At 42.7% G+C, this 22,708-nt stretch overlaps 1 protein-coding gene across 1 annotated transcript in view; it reads left to right on the forward strand.

Annotated features, from left to right (window-relative positions):
* The first annotated feature begins 1,767 nt into the window (after window positions 1-1,767).
* Window positions 1,768-22,708, forward strand: part of LOC126195582 (radial spoke head 1 homolog) — a 128,422-nt gene continuing 107,481 nt past the window's right edge. Inside the window, exon 1 of the mRNA XM_049934208.1 lies at window positions 1,768-1,821. Coding sequence (XP_049790165.1) covers window positions 1,768-1,821 — 54 coding nt within the window. The remainder of the gene's footprint in view (window positions 1,822-22,708) is intronic.

Genomic DNA, 22,708 nt, shown 5'->3' on the forward strand with positions numbered 1-22,708 from the left:
AATTTATTCTTTAATGTGCTACCAGTTTCCGTGAAAGACCATTACCTGAAACAGAAGAGTTACATTTATACACAAAGAAGAACACAAAGTCAAAAATATAGTACTTTGAAATTCAGATGTGGATGCTTTAGGGAATAATTTACACAGCACCTTACGGTTTTATGCAATGTGAACCAGAACTCAATCGACAAACTTTGGGAGGTGCTAGTATTGGGGAAAACAAGAAAAAAATGTTAGTAAACATGGGCTCTAAAATGCATACCTTAAGAATGCTAATACCCTAGGAACATTTATTTTCGCAACTGTGGAACACTTCTCATCTGCTGAACAAGTGCTCATAACTTTTAAGGTTTGCGTTTTAGATCACATGTTTACTGGCCTATTTTTCTTCTTCTGATCCAAACTACCAGAATTAAAATTATGGAAAGCAAAGAGCTCGTATTAGAAGAGGTGTGTTTCACAGTGTCGACAATGGACAAGTGCACATGGCCCCTAAGATATGCATGTTAAAGCCCATGTTTACTAGATTTTTCTTCTGGTTTTTGTCCACATCCCTAAACGTTTGTCGGTAGAGTTCTGGTTCACCCCGTACAGTGTCATATCTTAAATTTATGAAGATAGTTCAGTGTTATGCTGAGAAATTAGTTGTCTCCCCATAGTATATCATAAATACATGTTCATATTAAATTGAAATCGAACGAATGACCTAACTTCATCCTACAGCTACATCTACATCTACACACGATGCATGGCGGAGGTTACCTTGTACCACTGCTACTCTGCTGGTCGTTCCTTTCCTTGTTGCACTCGCAAATGGAGCAGAAGATTAGCAACTTTCTATACGCTTCCAAATTAACGCTAAGTTCTCTAACCTTGCCTTAGTGGTCCTTACGCGAGATGTACATTGGTGGATGTAAAAACATTCTATAGTCTTTTGCAAATGCGGGTTCTTTAAAAATTTTCAGCAGTATTTCGCCAAAGCAATGCCTCTTCCCTCCAGAGATTCCTATTTGAGCTCACGAAGCATTTGTCTAATACTCGCGTGTTAACGAACTACCTGTAACAAACCTAGCGGCATGAGTTGGAATAGCTTCAATGTCTTACTTTAGTCCCAAACATTCGAGCGGTACGCAAGAATGGGTAGTACAAATATTCCGTACACTGTCTGCTCTATAAATAAGTTACACTTTCTTGGAATTCTTCCAATAAACCGATGTAGACTATTCGCCTTCGCAACACCGGACCTATTGTTCTTCACAACGTTACACTTAAATACGTAATCAACTGTGCCAGGCAACACGCCACTAATACTGTAATTCAACACTACAGGACTGATGACTGATGACCCGACGAAACATTTAAGATTTCGTTAGTATGCATCATCAGCTACACCATTCAGTGAGAAATAGAATTCTTCTGCCGTATACAACCACGTTACCAGCAAGAACCATTTGTTAATGCAGCTTCGAAGTACTCGTTTTTTAAGACGTAAGAAATTACTAAGCCGTTTCGATATGTTTGCCTTTTGGTTTCATGCTGTTTGATATATTTCCGGCGGTAATTAAATGTCAAGATTGCAAGTGTTGTAATCCCCATATTTTATACAAGTAAATACTGCTAAACACATGCATAATCTTTGAACTCGGCAATGAAACAATGAAAGTGCAGTTCAACAACATCTCTGCACATTGCAGCTAAAATTGCTGGCGCTCAGCTGAATTTTACTGTCATTATCAGCGGTCGTCTATCTGCCTGTAAGCCCTGAAAATGGGAGATGAAGGGGAAGATGCACTTGGAGAAGGAGAGGAAGAGTCATTGGGGGTATGTAACAATAACTTCCAATGTTTATAGATCACGAAGACACCTCAGGTTAAGTATTTCATTTCTGCGTTATTGCCTACTTTGTTGTCTGCGTGTGTGTCTGTTTTGAGTAGTAAGTGATTGGGAGTGGACAGGAAAGAGGGGGGGGGGGGGGGGGAGTGTTATGAACAGATTGCGCACGCATATCGTTTACGTCTCTTTCCTATGTGTGTTTAGCAGTGCACACCATAAACAACAGGGAATTGTATTTTACAACGTATTACTATTATTCTGTGAACTGATGTGCTCCTTCTCTTTGTTTTGAATTTCTGCTACTGATCAGTATCAGGTAATAGGGTCGGACTTTTTTGTTTAAACTGCAAGACTGTTATGACGATGTAGTGTAAACTTTAACCTATCGTCAATACCGAGGCTGTTCCAGGGGGAGTACTAGGTCAGTTGTTGTCGGAGTCCGCATTGGTCATGCTCAAACACCCATCCCAGTTTTCATCCACTTCGATGAGAATGACTCGGGAATCTCAAACATGTACATGAATCAAATAAAATAACACAATAAACGCAATGCACGGATGGACTCATTTTGGCTTCTGTTTGATGGGGTGTGAAACATACCACTATATCGCTCATGTAACCATTGATTGAGTAGTGTCAACGTGTTTCTTTCTTTTTGTATTTCATCGTTTTACTAAGAATTTGAGAATGTCGCTTCACAATCCTACTAAAATCCTATCTATATTTGTCCGAGTTCGAATTCGTTTGTTACAGCTGTTTCTTTTATGATCTTTTTCTGTATCAGGAACCTTTTAAATGTATTAAAGCATATCAGATTCGTCCCCAAGAGTAACGGTGTTCAAACCTTGTCCCATCACCTTGAGCAGCGTTTATTGCAAATCCCTAAAATACTGCATCCAAATGCCGGAATGGTTCCTTAAATAATGCGTCAGGTGATTTCCTTCGCCTGTTCGCGTCAAATTCCACCCATTGTTCGTCTATATTAGTACCACTCCGACGACGTGTTTGGCCGTCCTCGTCCAATTTCATCATTTCGCTAGCAGTTCTAATGGGAAAATTGTGCTTTACAAGTATATACAGGGTGTTCCAAAATAACCCTTACCTTTTGATCACGTATATTTCAGAAACGGGCATATGTAGAACGGAGCAGTTTGTGGCATAATGTATATACATATCTAAACGTTTAGTAGCCGTTTCACAGGACCCAACATGTGCGCCATTTGTAGCACGCAGAATATCCAAGGAACATTTCAGTTCCTCCCATAGAGAGAGAGCCACTGAAGAGATCGCTAAAGGTGTTTCCTTTTCTTCTCTTCTTTTTTAAAAAACGATTAAGTGGTTCTCTGTAAACTTATTCTCCTAAATTTTGAAAAAAAAAAAAACACACTACATCATATTTTGTTGGTATATATATCGAACTCCTTTCTGAGCCACTGGCAGCTTTAACAATGGGTAATAAAGGACATTAATCCTCTAGGTATGGACATGACTGTCTTCAAAATTGTGATGAACTGTGGATGACGAATTTCAGTAGTGTATACAGGTTGTTACAAAAAGGTACTGCCAAACTTTCAGGAAACATTCCTCACACACAAATAAAGAAAAGATGTTATGTGGACATGTGTCCGGAAACGCTTAATTTCCATGTTAGAGCTCATTTTAGTTTCGTTAGTATGTACTGTACTTCCTCGATTCACCGCCATGATTTCATACGGGATACTCTAACTGTGCTGCTAGAACATGTGCCTTTACAGGTACGACACAACATGTGGTTCATGCACGATGGAACTCCTGCACATTTCCGTCGAAGTGTTCGTACGCTTCTCAACAACAGATTCGGTGACTGATGGATTGGTAGAGGCGGACCAATTCCATGGCCTCCACGCTCTCCTGACCTCAACCCTCTTGACTTTTATTTATGGGGGCATTTGAAAGCTCTTGTCTAAGCAACCCTGGTACCAAATGTAGAGACTCTTCGTGCTCGTATTGTGGACAGCTGTGATACAATACGCCATTCTCCAGGGCTGCATCAGCGCATCAGGAATTCCATGCGACGGAGGGTGGATGCATGTATCCTCGCTAACGGAGGACATTTTGAACATTTCCTGTAACAAATCATTTGACGTCACGCTGGTACATTCTGTTGCTGTGTGTTTCCATTCCATGATTAATGTGATTTGAAGAGAAGTACTAAAATGAGCTCTAACATGGAAAGTAAGCGTTTCCGGACACATTTCCACATAAAATATTTTCTTTCTTTGTGTGTGAGGAATGTTTCCTGAAAGTTTGGCCATACCTTTTTGTAACACCCTGTATATGTTTCGTAACATTGCAGTTAAATGCCCAACTCCTAAAAGGGATACTTACATGACGACCGCGGGTGAACACCACATATTATTTTTAATGCTCGTTTTTGTGCCATCAATATTTTGAAACTTTCTGACATATTAATACTGTATGCCAAACCAAGACTAGAACCCCGTACCTTTGCCTATTTGCGTGCAGTTGCCCTACCGACTGAGCTACCCAAGCACGACTCAACACTCACAGCTGTACTTCAGCCAGTACCTCATCTCCTACCTTCTAAACTTACAAAAGTTCTCCCAGGAAACTTACAAGAGTAGCCATCCTGGAGGAAAGGACATTGCGAAGACCCATTGCGAAGACATGGCTTATCCGCAGCCTGGGAGATGTTTTCAGAATGAGCTTTTCCCTCTGCAGCGGAGAGTCTGCTGATATGAAACCTCCTGACTGATTAAACCTGCTAGTATTGGAAGGGAGCGTCTGTTAAGTTTGGAATGCGGGACATGAGGTACTGGCCGAAGTCAAACTGTGAAAAAGAGTCGCCAGTCGTGGTGAAGAGCTCAGACGGTAGAGCAGTTGCCCGCGAAAGGGAAATGTGTTGAGTTCGAGTCTCCAGCCGGCACACAGTTTTAATGTCCCAGGAAATTTCATACCAGCGCACACTCCGCTGTAAAGTGAAACTCTCATTCTGGAATCAACACTTTTTTTCTAAGTAGTCAGTTACCCCAGGAGATTATTCCATAAGACATTACTGAGGAGGAGGTTAATTAGTTTGTTTCCAAGAGTAGCAGCTATACGAAGAATAAATGTAACTCAAATGAATAGTTTGAGAAACGCAGTAATATGCTTCTTCCAGTTCAAGTTTTCATTAATATGCACCTCCAAAAATTTTGGAGCATTCTACCCTATTTACTGACTCCTGTTCATGTGCGACATCAGTTGTTGGTATGACTCTACTTGTTGTAGAGAACTGAGTATAATGTGTTTTATGCAGGATTTACGGAGACTCCATTTTCAGAGAACCATTTAATAATTATTTGGAAAATCACCATTAATAGTCTCTTCTGTATCTTTGTCTCTAATTGGAGAAACTGGAATATTGTTTAGAAACCCAGCGTGCTACAGACGGCGCACAATTTGAAGTTGTTGAACGGCTACTAAAAGTTTAGGTGTGTGTGAACATTATGCCGCAAACCGCACCTATCTACTTTTCCCTATTACTGAAATAAACGCGATCACAGTTGTAAAGATCATTTTGGAACACCCTATATATTATCACTAAGCATGTCATCACTAGTCTTTTGGTATCGTTCAATAGTTTTCACCATTACAGGAAGTAATGTTTTAACTCTCGACCTGAAGCTACTATTTCCGAATTCGGAGAATTTTATTCGAGTTTTGCTATTTGAACAATCACAACAAATTCTTCGTCTTTCTCATTCATGAAAGTTCAACGCATAGAAACTAACGCAGGTTTCTGAAGGGCGTAGAAAGAATCCTATTGCACATTTTCAGTGACTCCAAGTTTAGCACCTTTCGCATCTAACGAATTTTCACAGAAGAAGTATTGACACACCATCGGCAAGTTGTGAAATGCTACTGGTGAAAGCAGAAACTAATCATTTTACGCAAACAAAGACTTATTACAAATTTTATAGAAGACTCAAGAATATCTTAGAAGACGGCATCATAGAAAACTCTGAATGCAGATTACGACAGTCTTGAAGCTAGACCAAGAAGCAAAGAGTGTGGTTAACCGAGTAGAAATTCATCGATGAAAATGCCCAAATGTTTTCCTTGTCAGGTGTGTATGCTGTTCCATTTCGCTGTTTTAATGCCTTTATCGGAACACCAGTTAACAATTAAGTGACTAAAAGAGATGAAGGTACAACACGCCAACTTACAAGTACACTACATGAGTTAACAAACGTTGTTTGAAGCAGACGTTTAGCTTTTTGCCAAATAATATCTTTTATGACTCTCGTGAAACTGCTGCTCGTGGCCACACCGGGATGACGCACGGGTTTTTATTGCGCCACGAGGACCCATCTCTCTGTCGTTGTGGTTCGGCTATGACGGTGGTCCACATTTTCTTGACCTGTCCCCTTTTAACTGCGCTCAGGCAGACGTTTGCGCTGCCTGATACGCTTCCTGCAGTTTTATCGGATGACGTTGCAATGGCAGACTTAGTTTTGAGTTTTATTCATGCAGGGGGTTTTTATCCCTTGATCTAAGTGTTTGTCCTTTTTTGTGTTGAGTCTGGCCTCTGGCCTACGATTTTAGATTGTAGTTTATAGTGTGTCACTTGGTGGTTGGCTTTTCCTTTTTGTTTTCATGGTCGGCCAACCACTGTCACACTCTGTGTGATTTTTAATTCCTTTCGTCTGGTCTCTATCGGGGTCTTTCTTGTCCTGTGTCGTCCCTTGTCATCTCCGTTGTTTGTTTTTATTCTTTGTGGGTATTTAAAGTCCGTGGGAAAAGGGACCGGTGGCCCATGTAGTCTGGTCCCTTTAATCCCACAAACCAACCACAATTTCTGCGGCGAATTGTGCATGTATGATCTTTACACTAAGGTGACAAGTCATGAGCTAGCGATATTCACTTATACAGGTGGCGGTAGTATGGCGTACAAAAGGTATAAAAGGGCAGTGCATTGGCGGAGCTGTCATTTGTACTCAGATTATTCGTTTGAAAAGGTTTTCGACGTGATTATGGCCGCACGATGGGAATTAACAGACGTTGGATGCGGAATGATAGTAGCAGCTAGACGCATGGGACATTCCATTTCGGAAATCGTTAGGGAACTCAGTGTTCCGAGATGCAAAATGTCAAGAGTGAGCCAAGGATACCAAATTTCAGGCATTAATCTTATAACGGCAACGCAATGGCCGACGGTCTTCACTTAACGACCGAGAGCAGCGGCGTTTGTGTAGAGTTTTCATCGCTAACAGACAAGCAGTACTGCGTGAAATATCCGCAGAAATCAATTTGGGAACTACGACGAACGTATCCGTTACGACAGTGCCGCGAAATTTGGCGCTAACGGGCAATGGCAGCAGTTGAGCGACGCGAATTACTTTGCTAACAGCACGACATCGCCTGCAGTGCCTCTCCTGGGTCGTGAAAGCATCGGTTGGACCCTAGATTACTGGAAAACCATGTCCTGGTCAGATGAATCCCGATTTCATTTGGTAAGAGTTGACTGTAGTGTTCGAGCGTCGCGCAGACCCCACGAAACCATGGATCCAAATGGTCAACAAGGGACTGTCCAGGCTAGTAGTGGTTCCATAATGGTGTAGCCTGTGTTTACATGGAATGGACTTAGTCTTCTGGTCCAACTGAACCGATCGTTGACTGGAAATGGTTATGTTTGGCTACCTGGAGACCATTTGCAGTCATTCATGGACATCATGTTCAAAACCACGATGTCATATCACCATGACGCAATTGTTCGCGATTGGTTTGAAGAACATTCTAGATAGTTCGAGCAAATGATTTGGCCACCCAGATCGCCCGACAGGAATCACATTGGTAACATTTTCGTAATTGTGGACGGCGACAGGAAGCGTGGCTCAACATTTCTGCAGGGAACTTCCAACGACTTGCGTGCAGGCCACGTCGAGTTACTGCACTACACCGGACTGAAGGAGGTCCGACACGATATTGGGAAGTATCCCAAGACTTTTCTCATCTAAGTATTGATTCCTTAACATTTAAGATTTTTACAGCCAAATTACCTTAATGGATGGTAGGGCACACAGATCACCGTGTTTTAAATCAGTTTTATGCGGTTATAGGTGTTTGGTCTAGTGGTGTCTCGTGTAGATTGCAGTAGGTTGAACGGATGCCAAAATACGTTTTCTAACGATGCACATCACAGTTAAGGGAAACTTCTATTTCGAGCGTTACAGAACTTCGGCTGCATCCAGCCTCTTATAGCTACTAAGTATACACGTAACTATTTATAATTTACGCTTGGAAAATTAAGCCCAAGGCAAATCTATGAAGAGGCTTTCCCTTTTGCTCATGATACATTCCGTTCTAATTCAGCCAAGATACTGTTATTATGGTAATTTGGTGTTTAATATACACGCGTTCCTTCTTAACTCTAGTGCACTCTGGCGCTGGCTTACTGCGCATTTCCTACGAGAAATATCCCCCAACTTCTTTGCATCTCATTTATACTGTTATACTGACGCTAACGTAAAGTGTTACATCATGACGCAACACTGCCATACTGACACTCCCGCATTTCCGTGCATGTTGATTCGGGTTTTATTATTATCCGAGTTTATTTTCAGTACAGAAATAGATGTTCCTAGAGATGAAGAATGGAATGAGTATTTGATGGCTATTGGGTGTGTCTAATGTTACCGAAACTTTTGTGGTGGAATTCGTTATCCGGTATCCAGGAGAAAGAGCACGTGCAGCTTATCGCCTTCTTCCGGACGATGAGAAAGGTCCAGTCATTGACATGAGTGACAGGTGAACATCATACGATAAATCTCACCAGACAGCTAGCTGTAGAGCAGTGACTGCAGAGTAAGAGGTGACGAGATGCTCTCGGAGTAACGGTGTGGAGACAGGAGTGGGCACAGGTCTTTCCAGAAAGAGTACACCATGAGGAGATAGTAAGATTGCTTGACTGTCTCTGACAAGTAAACAGTTAACAACAGCTGAAATTGGGAAGATGCTACGAACATAGTATCACGATGATGCTAACAGATTACTGGAGACTAGACTGAGATCTCCATTTACCACAAGTCGTTTACCGCTGACAATACTGATACCTCACAACAAGGGTTGGGATAGCTTTAAGGAAAACACATGGAAGGCGGACCCATATATTTCGTCATTTGTTGTTTGATATAATACACTTTATTATTTAACAGCAACGTTGCATTACAATTTAAAGACTTATTAAAAGAATCGGAATTCTCACCAAAACTTGAATAGGCTCAATTCATTAAAAACCAACTTTTACAATTTTACCATTAACAGCAGGGCATGAAAATCCGAAGTACACAGTTCCCAAAAACAAGAAAAGGCACACCAACAGGTGGCTGCAAGCAGGTTCAACAAACAATTTTATCATCCAAATGAATTACAATGACAGCCATTAAATATACTAACAATTTCCAAGCTTAGGTAACCGTTACACAATTGGTAACATTCATCCAAACACAGGAACGGTCACAAGTCACGCCATTTATTGACGCCAGTTATTGTAGCTGAGAGAATGGCGCTTACCAGTGTATATGCCTTCATAAAAGAAAAAGGCCCTTAAGCAATAAAATACACAATCCCTCAAAACAGACAAACTGGGAAGTATAAAATTTAATTATTAACCCCAACCGGTTCACGACAAACAAAGATTGAAAATGACATTTAATAAATATATAGTTGTCCAAAATTCAAGATAAGTTGAGAGTACATGCGATTGAAATGTAGGCGTACTTCCAACTAGTACAACCCAGCAGAAACGTTGACAATAGTCTTTAATAAATTTACAATTGCCCAAAATTCAAAGTAAGCTGAGAGCTACAGCAAATGGCTATTACAGCCAAGGAATGAGCAGCCAAATTTCACAAGTGTAGTAGCTAAAGACTGTGAATCAAGGTAAGGTTCGGCAGTTCATATAGATACATAACTTAGCAGAGAAATAGTAATAAGAATGCTAGGTTTAAACGAATAATTACAGAGGTATAATGAGGAATAACTTCAGGCTTGGCAAACACGCTTTAACTTCCTGAACTCTTTAAAATCACCAGATAGATCCAGCTACTGGTTTCCGCTTAAAAGGTGACACTCTGCCGTGGCTGGCATCAAACGATCAACTTTACTTAACTTGAACCACCACGGCGCGACTGATAGGAGCGGCAGACTGCCGGTCAACCAAGACGCCGTGCTACGAAGGAAGTGCAGCGGTGCCTAAAAGCAAACACGCCTCTGCTCCGGGCCCAGGGAAAAGGAACTCGTTGTTTGCCGCCAAAGCTACCCTGCCAGCACACATCAGAGGGAACAGTAATCTGCGCAAATAAAGCTTCCCGTAAGAATCGCAAAGGAGTAAAAAAAAAATGAACTGCCACGCCGGGTAGCCGGGCGGTCTAGGGCGCCTTGTCACGGTCCGTGCGGCTCCCTCCGTCGAAAGTTCGAGTCCTCCCTCGGGCATGGGTATGTGTGTTGTCCAGAGCGTAAGTTCGTTTAAGTTAGATTAAGTAAGTAGTGTGTAGGTTTAGGGACCGATGACACCAGCAGTTTGGTTGCGTAAGACCGTACCACAAATTTCCAGATATGAACTAATGGCAAAAGTGAGTACCGATACAGGTTAAAATGAACAGACCTCAAAATTAGGCGCGTTAATATAACAGGTCCAATTCCATGTAACACAGACATGGGCTTACAATAAGAAGTACTCAAAATAAGCAGACAACGCTTAACTCCACTCAGGTGTGAAGAAGCCGTGACTTTGAGGATTCCAGCCAGGGTGTTATTGTTTCCAATCCACACAGGTGGTCGTCGAGGTGCCGTAAACTTTAAGCTTGAACAGTAAGCTGGGAACGTGCCGATCATGTTGCACGTGACGTCCGTAGGTCTTCGCGCCGCCTGCCGCTACCAATCCTTAAGCGAGCCGGCCAGGTTTTCCCCCGACAGATTTAACCTTACGCGGCATCTCGAGACTCGCGCCAGACTGCGTAGTCCTCTAAGAGCCACAACTAGCCAACCTCGTGCCCTCCAGTCAGCTGCTCTCCAGACGCCGCCATACCAACAACACACCCAGCACGACCAAAGACCTTAGCTCACAACACACGGTCGAATCGATACCGGCAACCTGAGTACTTATTGCCGCCAGGGAAATGCCATTCCGCCAAGATTAGAGCCACCACGGCTCAAATATACCGCGGACAACGCAGACTTGCATAGTTTAGAGCCAGAGTCAAATGGGCAATGAGTGGCATTCTGTGAGTCTCGCTTCTGTCTGTGACCTCTGATCGATGCCATCGTGTCTGTTGATGACTTGGTGAGGCAACCATTCTTCCAACTCCTGGAATGGTGGTGTGGGGAGCTACTGTGTATGATAATAAGGACTGATTTTGTAACTGTTGAAGGCAGGTTAAATTCTCGCTGGTATGTGACAAGAATGGTAAGCCCTGTTGCCGTACTCTTCGCGACCAGGTAATCAAACGCTATATTCCATCAGGATAATGCAAAAACCCACACTACAGTTCACACCACAAATCTCTGAGGAGCGTCCGAATTCTTGGCTAGCCTGGCCAGCCACTTGATTCGTCACCAAGGGAGAGCACGTATGGTAAGCGATGGGAAGATGTACAAATTTATACCAGCCTCTTACCAGCATTATTCACGAACTCTCACAATATGTTTTTCGGGTATGGCAGGAAATTTCTCAAGCTGACGGTCTACGGCTGTATACTTCCTTGTCACAACGGATACAAGAGTGTGCTCGTGGATATGTGGGTCACACTGCGTAGTGATGTTGATGATGGATATCCGTTCCGAACTGAATGAAGACTTAATCATTTAATATCCATTGTATGATTAACACCTCTAAAAACTTTGATAGATATTGCACTAACGCTGTTACATGTTTCTTCTCGCCAGGCCTGAAATTCTATATCTCTGAGCTTTAAAAAACACAGCTTCCTGCTCGATGTCTGAAGACGATCTGGAAGATCTCAACGTTCCAAAGAACGCCACTTGCATTATCTATGAGCGTAAGAGTTATATGCTGTATGCTTACACACTTCGAACGCAGCCCGCATCTCGTGGTCGTGCGGTAGCGTTCCCGCTTCCCACGCCCGGGTTCCCGGGTTCGATTCCCGGCGGGATCAGGGATTTTCTCTGCCTCGTGATGGCTGGGTGTTGTGTGCTGTCCTTAGGTTAGTTAGGTTTAAGTAGTTCTAAGTTCTAGGGGACTGATGACCATAGATGTCAAGTCCCATAGTGCTCAGAGCCATTTGAACCAACTTCGAACACACTCCCGAAGGTTGTACCATTATTTATCCGACAGTCAGTAACTCATTATAGTTGATTACTTACCGCTGGTGAATACTTCGTTTACCGCAAAGAAGGCCTCTCTACTCCACTGAATCCGGAGCAGATTCAGAAGTGTCAAAGATGCGGAACACGAGTGATGATAGAGTATATTTTTATTTAGTGTGTTTTACACTCCTGGAAATGGAAAAAAGAACACATTGACACCGGTGTGTCAGACCCACCATACTTGCTCCGGACATTGCGAGAGGGCTGTACAAGCAATGATCACACGCACGGCACAGCGGACACACCAGGAACCGCGGTGTTGGCCGTCGAATGGCGCTAGCTGCGCAGCATTTGTGCACCGCCGCCGTCAGTGTCAGCCAGTTTGCCGTGGCATACGGAGCTCCATCGCAGTCTTTAACACTGGTAGCATGCCGCGACAGCGTGGACGTGAACCGTATGTGCAGTTGACGGACTTTGAGCGAGGGCGTATAGTGGGCATGCGGGAGGCCGGGTGGACGTACCGCCGAATTGCTCAACACGTGGGGCGTGAGGTCTCCACAGTACATCGATGTTGTCGCCAGTGGTCGGCGGAAGGTGCACGTGCCCGTCGACCTGGGACCGGACCGCAGCGACGCACGGATGCACGCCAAGACCGTAGGATCCTACGCAGTGCCGTAGGGGACCGCACCGCCACTTCCCAGCAAATTAGGGACACTGTTGCTCCTGGGGTATCGGCGAGGACCATTCGCAACCGTCTCCATGAAGCTGGGCTACGGTCCCGCACACCGTTAGGCCGTCTTCCGCTCACGCCCCAACATCGTGCAGCCCGCCTCCAGTGGTGTCGCGACAGGCGTGAATGGAGGGACGAATGGAGACGTGTCGTCTTCAGCGATGAGAGTCGCTTCTGCCTTGGTGCCAATGATGGTCGTATGCGTGTTTGGCGCCGTGCAGGTGAGCGCCACAATCAGGACTGCATACGACCGAGGCACACAGGGCCAACAGCCGGCATCATGGTGTGGGGAGCGATCTCCCACACTGGCCGTACACCACTGGTGATCGTCGAGGGGACACTGAATAGTGCACGGTACATCCAAACCGTCATCGAACCCATCGTTCTACCATTCCTAGACCGGCAAGGGAACTTGCTGTTCCAACAGGACAATGCACGTCCGCATGTATCCCGTGCCACCCAACGTGCTCTAGAAGGTGTAAGTCAACTACCCTGGCCAGCAAGATCTCCGGATCTGTCCCCCATTGAGCATGTTTGGGACTGGATGAAGCGTCGTCTCACGCGGTCTGCACGTCCAGCACGAACGCTGGTCCAACTGAGGCGCCAGGTGGAAATGGCATGACAAGCCGTTCCACAGGACTACATCCAGCATCTCTACGATCGTCTCCATGGGAGAATAGCAGCCTGCATTGCTGCGAAAGGTGGATATACACTGTACTAGTGCCGACATTGTGCATGCTCTGTTGCCTGTGTCTATGTGCCTGTGGTTCTGTCAGTGTGATCATGTGATGTATCTGACCCCAGGAATGTGTCAATAAAGTTTCCCCTTCCTGGGACAATGAATTCACGGTGTTCTTATTTCAATTTCCAGGAGTGTATTTAATGCCTTGAGTAAAGGTACGAGTCCCTCACGGGATCCGCACTTTAATTTGAATGACAATGAGCCGAATGTGATGCTTGCTTATAGTTTTGTGCCTGTCAGGGATCCTTCTCAGTACAGTGGCTGTGAGATTTTAGCGTGCTTCAGAGTGGCAGGATCACCCCATCATTTTTGGTAGTCACCCAGCCTCAGTAATCCGGTGCCTTTCAATAGAGTCTGTCCTGGTATTTTATAATATACTTTATCTACAGCTAGTCTGCCGTGTTTTTATCTATATTTTATATATTGTCTTTTATGAACTTACAAATGCCACCGTTGTGTTGTAAATTCTTGTTTACTTTGCCTTAGAGACGTCGGCTGTTTTCCTTATTGTCAAAGTATTCTCTCTATCTTTCAAACATCTAGTGCGCTATTACAGAAACAATCTGAAAGTGCTTTGTATTAATAGATACTGTGAAAGTCGTGAGTTACGTAACCATCATTTTTTTAATTCCATACAGGTTACTCTCACTCAACTACTAAACTATCTATGAATCCCCTTCATAAATCAGTTTCCTGATGTACCGTCTTAGACTCTTACTTGAGATATTACCGTTTATATGAGGTATCCTTACTCTGCTGAAAGATATTCAATTAAATATTAACTTCGCTGCCGCTTCGGCCATTCCTGAAAGCCCGACTGACAGAACGCAGAGTAAGTTCTCGTTTTTTTTTTTTTTGTGTCGTCCTCGAAAAGAAAGTTTAGCTGAAGCAGGCTTTCCCTTTGTTTTCAACTTAATGAATATTCATTCTTTGCGTTTCTCTCGGGTTTGAAGCACACTAGCAATTTCCAACACTAAACATCACAGGTCGTGCAAAAGTCGTAACCAGGTTAGAAAATTGAAATTCTTTACGGACAACGTTTCCATATTACTGTGGTGAACATAAATTGTTTTTATTTTTTCATTCTGTCGCAGCTCCGGAGAGAATGGAGGGAAGTAATCCAGTTTGCCAACCCTCTGTGTATTTTGATGTCTGAATGTACCAAACTATGCTAGTTAACAACATTTAACGGTACACAGAAATACACGAATAGCCATTATCACCTAGCATTTGTAAATCGGAGCAAGAATGACTAAAAATTGCGTGCACATCTTACACTTGATGCACACCCGTATACAAAAGTTGTGCATGATCGGAGGAAGAGAGAAACAGAACAGGAAAAAGTAGGTAGTTGCTGTAAATGACAGTGAAGATTTATCCACAAACCTATAGGAAGCAGTGCTTACAAGCAGCGAAAAACAATGAACCAGACTCTTAATATCTCAGCCGTATTTACACTTCCGTTATGAACAGAACATAGCCCCATAGTAAAATAAGCAACGTAGTTCTACAAAGGTACAGTTTCGATCCCTCACATCCATGGATGCCTTGAAATAGGTCAGAAACGTTCAGTAGTCCCAGCAGCACTGAACATTCCACGAAAGTTATGACAAGCCTTTGGCTACAATTTCGAGGTAACAAGATTAGTCACTCAGTAACTGGACGTAACTGGACGACGAAACTGAATGGTCTGCAAACCGTAAGGCCGTGAGGTGTTCTTGCTGCCTTTGGAGATGCAGTTTCTTGACAAACGGTGTATCAGAGACTCAAACCAACCGGTTATTTATTTAGCATGTGGGTTACAGAATTATAGGTTATAGGTACACACATTGAACTGATACAAGACGAGATAAGGTAACATTAAACAATACAACCAGATGTAGATTGTAGAACTAGCAGTGGGTAGAAGAGGTTGAGGTAGCCACTAGCTGCTATAGTTGAATATCAGAAGACACCAGACAGCTGATTGCTGCAGCTGTTGCGTCATGAGTCTTTTCAGATGATCATGAATTTTCTTTTTGGGCAATCGTGCAGGATGTGGTCCAGTGTTTGTTCCGACGTTCCGTAGTCGCATTGGTCATTATCAGCCATTTCACATTTAATATAGTGTTGCTTTGATCACTGCGTGCCCAGTATTGACACTGTTGGGGAAGCTCCGTATTTTTCTTGGTTGATTCGCTCCGAAGGGTTGGACTATCGGATCTGTTTCATCGCTTCTCATAACCATGAAAGGTTGTCCACTGATTTCTCCATTCTTCTTTTAGATCACAGCTGTATGGGAAGTCATCGCCAGTGTTTACCCAGCCTGGTTCCTTAGATTTTAGTCGGGTGCCAGACTCCGGCAGCTCATGTCTTCCTTACGGCAATCTAGAGGCGGACCTGCTTATTATTCAGTGAGCTGCATCAGAATTATTGTAGGATTAATCCTGCTTCTGTTTGCAGAATAATTCTTGTTGCATGTTCAATTGAAGGAAAGCGAGTAGCTGGTACATTCACAGACTTATTGTGGGAAAGTCTGCCTCTAGGTGAGTGGTCAGCGCGGCTGAGTGTCTGGCAGCTGGCCCGGGTTCGATTCCCGTCCGTGTGAGAGTTTTTCTCTGCTCGAGGACTGGATATTGTGTTGTTTTCATCATCCCCCAGTGTGGCGTCAGCTGAAAAGACTTGCAACTCGACGGACGAACTTTCCCAGGTGGGGCCTCTCTGCCATCAATGCCATCGTGGAAAAAAGACCAGTTTGGTAGTGGTAAGAACAAAATAATGATGTATGAGCGTAGGAAACTTCACTTTTTCGTATGTGGTGGAATACTGTTAATGCCAGAGATGATGTAATAGTCTACGCAACTCTTCAGAGGAGCGATTGATTCAGACTTCCTCCTCCTAAACTGTACGGATGGTCTGTATCGGCCCAGCACGGTGGGTTAATTTCTTGCTGATAGAGATACCCACAGCGTAGTCTGACCATCGAGGTTTCCGAATCTGTATTCTTCATAGTATGTGTGGAATACATTATTGTGGAGGTATGTAGCGCTTCAGCCGTCAGCGTAGATTCTTCCCCACTTTCCTTTCTCGGGAATAGAATAGACGGTAAAAACGCTCATGAACCACTTTATACATTGTGAAGCCGACTCATTTCAAGAGCTTGTTCAGGAATATTTTTTAGGCTGGGTCGTTAGAGAGTAATTATGTAATTGTGATTCATCGCCTTTTACCCCAGTAACTTTTGTTTCTGCAAAAATTTCTCCATGGCAGTAAAAAAACATGTAACAAGCAATTACCAAATTTTTCAACACAAACACTGGGTAACGCAACAACAACCTTCAGATGCAAAAGTACTGTGATGTTGTTGCTGTCGTTGTATGAACATCTCAGCATTTCTTTCACCGCATTCTTTGAATCCATAAAGAGATGTATACCGGCCAACTGTTCATCGTAAGTCTATCCACACTGCCGTTTATCACTGTTAATGTTCAGCAAACACTGACGGTAATCCAATTCCCAGGCAGAACCCAGCTGTACTGGATGCGAGATAGAGGCTGAAGGGTGAAGTGGGCTTTACTGTTTGCAAACAGCAAGTGCAGTGAGTGCCTGAATAAGTTTGTTTCCAAACAAAACATGCAGCTCTCACCGACGACTGTTGTGCAGATATTTTCAGTTCATCAGGGACACAAAAATAAGAAATCGAACGATATGCAATTACGCTGTAACGAGCCACCCGAGACAATGGATCCGTTATAACAAAATACTCAGAACTTTTCCCAACAAAACCTTCGAAAGCTGATCGTTGGAGGTCGGGTTCACCGTGTATAGAACATTCCACAGAGCAACCAAGCAAGTGAAGTAGACAGAATTTTGTTAATTAAATATGTATATTTGGTTACAGAATGTTTCTAGCAAAACGTTTCGGAGACAGCGCTATTGAAAACGTCTAATGATGAATATTTACTTTCGTCTGTTACCCTTCCGACATCTTGTTCAGAAAATATACTCTCATTTCTTTATCATTCCTAACTTCTGAAATTTTAAGTAAATATATGTTTTAGCTACAAGTTTTAATAAACATATTTCGTTGTTTTCAGTGTTTACTGAAGAAAGGAAATGGCACATCCATTTCGCAGAATCGGAAAATTCCTTTTCAGCAGTATCATAGTTTTCGGACCATCGTGCACTTGCAGCTCGTTAAATATAAAGTACACACTTTTAGATGTAAATAGAATTTCTGTGTGTCTGCAATCTCTGCAGCGCAGGTTAAACTTGCGTTTAATTAAACAGTCAGTCATCGTGGGTTTGTTTTGCCGTTCGCTTGCCATTTAAACGCTAAACTTTTTAAAAACTGCACTTCGTTGCATCTGAATTTAAAATGAAATGCAAGAGAAACAGACAATGAATTTCGATACCGCAGGTGAGGATAATCTGGTGGGTGATTTATTAAATAAAATACCCAACTATAAATTCTCTTTTGTACATTTGTGTTTTATATTATGTGAAGTGCAAAAAAACGACTCTTAGACAATCAGGAGCGTTGACAGTCAATACTCCATAATTTGCTCTCGAAATTTAATTGCAGTAATGCGCAGTTCAAATACGTACTTCGTTTTCGCACATAGTTAGCTTTGTTCTGAGATATATGAATGGTGGACATTTTGTCTATATAAAAACATTACAGAACTATGTAAAGCTTTCAAAATAAAGGAACGGAATATTTGGTTTAGCTTCTCGTCAACGACGAAGACGTTAGGCATTTAACACGAGCTCCGATAGGAAAGAGGAAGAAAATAGACAGCTTCGCTGTCTAAGGAACCATCGTAATATTCGTCTCATTTGTTATTCGATTTGGAGAAACTAAGGAAAATCTGAATGTGGACGGTAGGACGGTGATCTGAATCACGTTCTTCCTAAACGCTGGTCCAGTGCCTCAGCCACCTCACTCGGTCCGTAAGGTTTTTAGGAAGAAAAGTGGCAAGTGTTGACACGGGAAACTTGAAATATTAAAGTTTACAGAATAAAAATTCAGTAGACGTGGAGTTAGATCTTCTCAGCAGAAAATTCTTTAAGCCATTACGATTGTACCAACGGGTGATCACTGACCATAGTGAAGCAAATTTCACGTGCGACACTGTCAATAACGACGTAAGTAATTGCTATGGTCTCATTAAGACACACAGACACAGATGTAACAATGTCACCCTTAACTTACTGTAACGGATGGTAAAAGGTCATAATGGCAACATGATAGCAAAACTTCATCAAATTTGACTTCGTTAATTTGTTCAAGTAAGCCACGAGATCAGGCAGTGCGTCCCTAAGACAGTTTATGTTATGGAGGGGTTATTCTTCATATTTATATATCAAAAAGTTGTACGTATAGTGAGGGGCGTAATAAATGAGAATCTCACGTGGTTCGTAAATTGATTTGAACGTTAGCTACTGCAGTATCGCTGCATACATATTTTCAGAAAATTCAAATTTCCCTTATTGTGAAGGAAATCATGGTAATCATGGCTTATAGTGAAATTGCGTGCTTATGGAATATCGTCTCAGTTATGTGACTGGATTCGTATTTTCCTGCCAGAGAGGTCACAGTTCGTAGTAATTGACGGAAAGTCATGGAGTAAAACAGAAGGGATTTCTGGCGTTCCCCAAGGTAGCGTTATAGGCCCTTTGCTATTCAAAAAAAAAAAATGGTTCAAATGGCTCTGAGCACTATGGGACTCAACTGCTGAGGTTATTAGTCCCCTAGAACTTAGAACTAGTTAAACCTAACTAACCTAAGGACATCACAAACATCCATGCCCGAGGCAGGATTCGAACCTGCGACCGTAGCGGTCTTGCGGTTCCAGACTGCAGTGCCTTTAACCGCACGGCCACTTCGGCCGGCCCTTTGCTATTCCTTATATATATATATATATATATATATATATATATATATATATATATATATATATATATATATATATATATATATATATATATATATATATAAATATCTTATCTATTTCTCCTTTGGAAGACAATCTGACAATCTTAGGCTGTTTGCAGATGACGCCGTCGTTTATCCACTAATAAAGTCATCAGAAGATCAAAACCAATTGCAAAACGATTTAGAAAAGATATCTGTATGGTGCGAAAATTGGCAATTGACCCTAAATAACGAAAAGTGTGAGGTCATCCACATGAGTGCTAAGAGGAATCCCTTAATTTTTGGTTACACGATAAACAGTCAAATTAAAGGCCGTAAATCAACTAAATAGCTAGGAATTACAATTACGAACAACTTAAATTGGAAGGAACACACAGAAAATGTTGTGGGGAAAGCTAACCAAAGGCTGCGTTTTATTGGCAGGACACTTAGAAACTGTAACAGACCCACTAAGGAGACCGACTACACTACGCTTGTCCGTCCTCTTTTAGAATACTGCTGCGCGGTGTGGGATCCTTGCCAGATAGGATTGACGGGATACATCGAAAAAGATCAAAGAAAGGCAGCACGTTTTGTATTATCGCGAAATATGGGAGAGAGTCTCACAGAAATGATACAGGATTTGGGCTGGAAGTCATTAAAAGAAAGGCGTTTTTCGTTGCGACGGAATCTTCTCACGAAATTCCAGTCACCAACTTTCTCCTCCGAATGCGACAATATTTTGTTAAAACCGACCTACATAGGGCGGAACGATCACCACGATAAAATAAGGGAAATCAGAGCTCTTACGGAAAGATATAGCTGTTCTTTCCGCGCGCTATACGAGATAGGAAAAATAGAGAATTGTTAAGGTGAATGAACTCTCTGCCAGGCACTTAAATGTAGATGTAGACATTAGAACTGACCAAGCAATCAGAATGGTTAATTTAGTAGGAATATTAATAATTATCTCAGTCATCTGAAGTTCAGTCTTCATCATAGCGCAGTTGGTGTGAACTACAGAATAAAGGCTTTGAATGAAGGCTTTCATGACTATATGTTTTAGCTGGTAGTGAATCTTCTTTGACGTATGGTCGTGATCTATGAAAAGCAAGGAACAAAAAAAAAAAGAAAGAAATGTTCAAATAGGTGTGAATTCCTAAGAACCAAACTGCTGAGGTCATCGGTCCCTAGACTTACACACTAGTTAATCAAACTCATGTTAAGAACAACACACACACCCATGTCCGAGGGAGGTTTCGAAACTCCGGCAGGAGTAGTAGCGCAATCCGTGACATGCCACCTCTAACCGCGCGGCCACTCCGCGCGGCAGTTAGGAACAGAAATGTTTCATAGATCACGATCACACATCCCTGATGATTCACCGTGCGTTATGAAATAACTACTTACATACAGTAAAAAACTAGGCAGGTGCGAGTAGGACTCACGTACTGAGAGTTCGGAACAAAATTATGTATACAGATAATTCATCCATTCCGGGGATCGAGAGTCTCGACAATTTTTGCCTGTTATCGACACTGATACGGGCAAGATATCAGTCCTAGGGATTCCAAAATGTTCGAGACTAGTCTGCGAAAGTTTGTCTTATATACGACTTGAAACGCCATATCTACGTGCGGTAATCACTCCTGGATATGTGAAGATGGGTAAATTTCGAAACGCGACATATGAGCAATAGTCATTCCTTGACAGACTTTCGACTTTTATCATTGCGATCCAGTCAGCCTAAGTGCGGAACTACTGATTGTTTTAATTTCAAGTTTGAAGTCGCATAACAAATGACAAAAGGTATTTTTTTAGTCTGCTATAATCCCAGATTAATAGTTTTCTGATTTTCTACTTTACTTGTACTGTGAAATATTGCTTCTTGCTAAACCTCATGATTCTAAAAAAATTGGAATTACCCTACAGATTTTGATGGGTGAGTTTGAAAATATTAAAGTATGTGACATAAACGGCGTATCTTTTGATTGCATTGACTTAGAAGCTTCAATTGTTAGACTGCCAACGGACCATAGACCTCAGCATGTGACGTAAATGTCAACTTAGATACCCCTAACCGCTCCTGAGAAAAAGGCTTTTTTAAGAGTCGGGCAGACAGATGCTAGGTGACCTCGCTGCTATTAAAATCTCATGCAGGCAGAATGCACCAAACTTTAAATTAGCATAACGGGCACTACTAGCTTACAAGTGCAAGTAGGTAAGAGCACCGCCACCAACATTATGCCTATAAAGAAAGATTGCGCAGCGAGCTGCTCATTTTGAAATCGCATTTGAATAATGTTATGTATGCCTCGTCTGAGAAATAGAAACGCGTACCAACACGGGTGGGAATTCTGTAGTGGCAGGATCGTGGCCGACTGAGGCTGGTTTATTGTTCCGCGATATTGCCGCTCCAGGCGACCACTGCCCAAGAGGCCAGACAAATGAGTGGAGGTACGCCTTCCATGTGCTGGATAGCGTAATATACGCTTGCTGGGTAAGAGTTAAACAGCATAACTCACCTTCCGAGTGTTTACAAACGCTATTGAGCTGCACAAGGCAACTGTTATTGTCAAAAAATGGCAGTTTAGAAACTGAATGAGTAATTTATTTAAAATGAGCATTTAAAACTTTCATTGCCATTGGGGCGCATGTGTCCCGCCATAGCTTATCAAATAACAAGTTTGAATTTGCTGTATGTTATTGTTTTGAATCAACGACCCACTGGTAAAGAGGAGCTTGCTAATGATTTGCAGAATTCTTATAATTACAGTTTGCAGCTGTATGTTGAAGATGTAGACAAATCATCCGCTCCATATTTCCGCGCCCGCATCTCGTGGTCGTGCGGTAGCGTTCTCGCTTCCCACGCCCGGGTTCCCGGGTTCGATTCCCGGCGGGGTCAGGGATTTTCTCTGCCTCGTGATGGCTGGGTGTTGTGTGCTGTCCTTAGGTTAGTTAGGTTTAAGTAGTTCTAAGTTCTAGGGGACTTATGACCACAGCAGTTGAGTGCCATAGTGCTCAGAGCCATTTTTTCCATATTTCCGCACCGAATTAGTTCGCGCCTGCAGATAGGCAACCCAGCGGTCAGATTTGCAAAGTGGGCTGGTGTCGCGTCGTCCCGGGTAATTCCTGTCTCTGAACTGCACTCAGGTATCGACGTTTGCCGCGGCATAAACCGTGCCCGTAGTCAGTAACT

This window comes from Schistocerca nitens, chromosome 7 (assembly GCF_023898315.1).
Source record: "Schistocerca nitens isolate TAMUIC-IGC-003100 chromosome 7, iqSchNite1.1, whole genome shotgun sequence".
Lineage (NCBI taxonomy): Eukaryota > Metazoa > Arthropoda > Insecta > Orthoptera > Acrididae > Schistocerca > Schistocerca nitens.